General features: G+C 34.3%; 1 protein-coding gene across 1 annotated transcript; it reads left to right on the top strand.

Moving 5' to 3' along the window:
- The first annotated feature begins 1979 nt into the window (after positions 1-1979).
- LOC131041125 (cytochrome P450 716B2) lies at positions 1980-4970 on the top strand. The gene is made up of 3 exons (XM_057974101.2): positions 1980-3023; positions 3119-3312; positions 4491-4970. Exons 1-3 carry the CDS (start codon positions 2081-2083, stop codon positions 4794-4796), a joined length of 1443 nt encoding a protein of 480 aa, XP_057830084.1. The 5' UTR covers positions 1980-2080; the 3' UTR covers positions 4797-4970.
- The last annotated feature ends 249 nt before the right edge of the window (positions 4971-5219 follow it).

Below are 5219 nucleotides of genomic sequence, written 5' to 3'. Positions count from 1 at the left end.
CTTGTTTCCTTTTGTTGTGTGTGGGCATGTTAGGGTCTTGGTGTTCTTGTGGGTTGTGGATAACATGCCTGTTACCTAAATTTTGTTGACTAAACTTTTTCATGCTTGTTTGGAGGTTTCTTTGGACCTTGAGGTTGCTAGGAAGTATTTTTATATGTATTTCATCCTTGTTATTTATCTCATTGTTACAAATGATTATTGAAATGACCTCGTGAGTTCCTAAGTTGTCATAATTCTCTTGGTGAATAGTGTTGGTGAAAATAAATAATCTTGTTGCTAGGCTTCATTGAGTATTGCACGCTCCTATGCGATTGATGCATTTGTTTGTGAAAGAGATGACATTTATTGAGCCTTGAACTAGTAAAGAAAAGTAGAGATGTTTAAATATGCTTGTATAATGGAATCTTGCTCCATGTGTCTTGTGATTTGAAAATTATATAATCCCCCTCTTATTTTGTGGATACTAGAAATGATTTCCTAAGAGTGCATTGTGCCTTGGATTTATTTGAGTGCATGTTCTAAATAAGTTGACCTTGTAGAATATCAATTCATTCTAATATCGCCATATTGATAAATTACATAATAGCATAATTTTTCATAGGATAATTCATTATCATTAATTAGCTAGTTAATTATTTCTTGATTAATTAATTTATTGATTAGTTAATACCCATCTTCATCCACTAACATCACATCATAGTTAATAACTTATTATTAATTAATCAATCTATCAATTCTACAAATATTTATCTATTCACACATAATTATTAATTGTCTTCTCAACATGCAATTTTTAAATATCAATTTCTTCTACTCATTCAATCATGCAAATTTTTAATTCCTTGATTTATGCTTGCACGTTCTTAAATGGAATAAATCTAAAAATATAAGAAAATCTAAATCAATACTTCATCTAAGATCTACATGTGTTTGGAATTGAAATTTTAATCATTGTTTTTAATTTTCAATTTTATTTTGAATTTATTGGATACTAGACCAACCCAAGATCACTTAGATTGCAGAGGAATACGTTCATGAACTTCATTTGTGGAGACCTATTTCAAACATTTGAGAAAATAGTATGGTTGCTTGGGATCATCTATAGATGGAATATTTTATGTACTTGTGGACCTCAAGTTTGGGAGGAAAAATAGCTTCTTTGTGCGATCTTGTGCATATGTGAGTTCAATGGATTCATATGACCCCAAGAAAGATACTTGGCTCAAGACTAAGCCTATCTCCTAATGGGTCATTGTGACGTTGCCTCTATAATCATGGGGTCTTATATTTATATGTTGTGTATCCATGCAATTGAATTGCCTCTATGGAGTTATGATGCGAGGAAGCATTCATATAGCAAGACTAAGTCTCGTCCTATTCTATCTCCTTTAAAGATGAATAATGAGTTGAACTTTTTCTCTCTTACATTGTGGGGCTTATTGTGCAAGCTGGAGGATTGATTGATGAACTGTTGAAGAGTGGGAGGTGTGCTAGAGCTTGAAGGAAGCACTGGTTTTAAATCAGATTGCTAATGTTGCTTAGTCCTAATGTATTGGTGCATCCTAGGGGTTGGATAATTGTTTCGCTAATGTGAAGGATTAAAAAGACGCTTTGGCAAGGTTTCTAGACTACACTCCACCAATTTTTAGATTGGGTTGAACAACTTCAGTAGAGAATAGACAAAGGCAAGCCAACCAAATTCCAAGGCCTCCAAAAAAAATATCTTCATTGAAAAACACTTGAGACAAGTACTTAAAAAATCATTTTAACTAAATAAAATAGTTTTAAATTGATAAATAGATTTATTTAAAATATCTTCATCATGAATGATTGAATGTAATTTCACGTAATTCTAATCAAACATTTTTTACCACTCATCTTTAATAAATATCGAAAATTACAAATAAATAAAAATTCCCAAGTACTAGTTGTCACGTTTCTAGAAACTTAAGTTGAAATCGTTAACTACTACGGGCCAAATAATTTTTCACAAAAAGTTCCTCCAGAGAAGCATAATTATCTTTGATAAAAGGATACGCAACATTATTACAGAGCTTAATTTCTCTGTCAACAGAAAAGAATGGATATGATCGCGGTGGCTATAGCCATTGGATTTGTGCTCTTTCTGCTGTTCCTTCTCAGAAACCCCTTTTCAACCAGTTCTAACCCTAATCTTCCCCCGGGCAGCTTAGGCTGGCCGCTACTGGGTGAGACTTTACGATTTCTAGCCTCCCAAAGGGCTAACGGAGGTCAGAAATTTTATGAGCAGAAAATTAAGCTCTATGGAGGAGATATCTTTAAGACCCACTTGCTCGGATCCCCTACAGCGGTCTTCTACAGTCCTGAGGGAAACCGCTTTCTTTTCTCCAACGAAAACAAGCTTGTTCAAAGCACTTGGCCATCTTCTGTTGCCCACTTGTTTGGAAATTCTTTACTCAGTAAAGTTGGGGACGAAGCAAAAGAGCTGAGGAAGCTGCTGCTCAATTTCTTAAAGCCCGAAGCTCTGCAAATATTCGTGGGCAGAGTGGATTCCATTATCACTGACCACGTTAAACGTTTCTGGCTTGGGGGAACCCAAATCAAGGCCTTTCCTGTCTCGAAGCGTTGCTTGTTTGCTGTGGCTTGTTCTCTTTTTCTCAGCATGGATGAGGGGCCGCAGCAATCTGATTTGTATCGCCATTTTATTGACCTATTGAACGGAATGATCCAGATTCCTCTAGATTTTCCTGGGACTCTGTATCGGAAAGCCAGAATTGGGAGTAATCATATCCGTGAAATTCTGCAGACTGTGATTGAGAAGAGGAGAGCGGATTTGGCATCCGGTTCCGCTTCCCCACAGCAGGATCTGCTTTCCTTTCTGCTTTGCAACGCCGATGGGCATGGGAATGCGCTGAGCGATGATGACATTAAGGATAACATTATGCTGCTTCTTATGGCAGGTCATGACACCAGCGTTGTGACTGTAACGATGCTCTTGAGGCATCTGGCTCTGAATCCGGACTGCTACCAGAAGGTTCTTAAAGGTATTTAATATGTGCCCTAGAGTAAACTCCTCTGCACCCATGATTTTTTTTTAAACTTTTCTAGATGGGATTATTGATTTGGGAAAAGAGTGCAGAGCAAATGGAGATAAAGAAGGAAAAGGAAGCAAGCCAGGTGGATTTGCTGCAGTGGGATGACCTTCAAAAGATGAAGTACACATGGAGAGCTGCCCAAGAGACGCTCAGACTTTATCCTCCAGCAGGAGGCACCTGGCGAAAAGCTATTGTTGATATCTCCTATTCTGGTTTCACTATCCCCAAGGGATGGAAGGTATGAGCCTTAAACTAGTTAATTATGAACACAAGATATATATGAAGTTTTTACAGTCCATTGGATTGTAAGAATGTTTTTCTTCAACTAGTTAATAATTATTATATTCACAAGGCATAAATGAAGTTTTCACAGTCCATTGGATTGTAAGAATTTTTTTTTAATGTGTGAACTTTCATTCTAGAATCAGCCAGTGCGATCCCAATTTTTATTTTGAAATAACAAATACCACAGACCCACAAAAGGATTTTTATTTTATTTTATTCTCTGCAGATATTCTTTTGTTTTATTTTATTCTTTGTAATTAATTTGTTAATGAATCAGATTTTTATAATCTATAATTTAATTGCTATTGCTATTGCTATTGTTTTTAAATTAGACTGTGTGAACTATTTTTAATCAATTTTTAGGATCACACTTAATGATCTTGTAAATTCATCATCATACGTTTTTCTTAGTTCTCTTAGCTCTCTTCTATCTTCTATCTGATGATGGATCTGATGGATCATAGAGTGTGATCCCCATCATCTGATAGATCATAGAATGTGATCCAAAATATTAATTATAAAAAAATCACACAGCCTAATCTAAAAACAATAACAATAGCAATTAAATTAATTTGTTATTAAAAATACCAAGAAACTGAATATCTCAACACAGAAAGTACTGAAAAGAAAAACCCATCTGCTGGCTTAGAGTACTGTTACAACAGTCAATGGTAGGAAAAAAAATTTGGGTCAATAATTTGTAAAGATGTCGAGCTAGCATACAGGATCTAACCAAATTCACACCATTATCTCCCAACTCATATCAGCATAGATAAACCCAGTCATCTATTTCCATTCAATATTAATAGAAGGATTCCAATCAGTGACCAGGCTTATGGATTTTGACGTGTTTTATAAACTTTCATACCTTTCCAAAATGTGAATAATATTGGTGGAATCTGATCTCACCTCCTCTGGTAGCAGCAGATTCTGAAATCTACTCTCACCATATAACAGTAAAGAATTTGAAACGTTTGTAAATTCCATTATTATCTTATAGTTTTAGTTACTATATAATTATATAATTATCATAACTTGCAGGGTTTTTTTTCTTCGTAATAGTAGTACTTTTCTATTTTAAAGTTTACTGTTAGTGGTTTCTATTTCTTATATTCTGGTTGCGTGTTGCAGTTATTTTGGACAACTTCTTCAACTCATAAAAATGCAGAATATTTTAAGGATCCAGAAAAATTTGATCCATCAAGATTTGAAGGGAATGGGCCAGCACCTTACACATTTGTACCATTTGGAGGTGGCCCACGAATGTGTCCAGGCAATGAATTTGCACGTATAGTAATTCTTGTATTTATCCACAACATTGTTAAAAATGTTGAATGGGATTTAGTAAATGTGAATGAAAAGGTGATTATTGATCCAATGCCTGCCCCAGTAGAGGGCCTGCCCATCAATCTTCGTGGCCGCTCACTCACTACCTAAATTTCTTTCTATATTGCTGACAAAGTAAACACAAAAATCAATTGTATCAGTGGCAAGTAATAAGTAAAAGCATCGAAAGGTGCTATTAAATGGTCTATAGCCACAAATATTGTAGTCTTATTATTGATCATAAAAAATTATGTTTATTGATCATTTGATATTACTTTTTTTAAAGTGTTCTGATTAGTTTTTAAAAGTTTTAGGAGTATGATAATTTAAAAGATTCTCAATAATTTTATAAAGAAGAAGCAACTTTCAAGGTATTTTAGTTTATTATATAACAATTTCAAAGATACTAGTACGATAGTGTGATAGTTTATTTTAAAAATATGGTTTTATAGTGGAAACTTCAAGTTTAAACTTGATTCATAATACAAATGACATTATAGATTCTTAAGATACATTGTGCACATTAAGGCATGA

Source organism: Cryptomeria japonica, chromosome 5, assembly GCF_030272615.1.
Source record: "Cryptomeria japonica chromosome 5, Sugi_1.0, whole genome shotgun sequence".
NCBI lineage: Eukaryota > Viridiplantae > Streptophyta > Pinopsida > Cupressales > Cupressaceae > Cryptomeria > Cryptomeria japonica.
The sequence above is the reverse complement of the archived record's forward strand: the minus strand, read 5'-3'. Positions and strand labels throughout refer to the sequence as shown.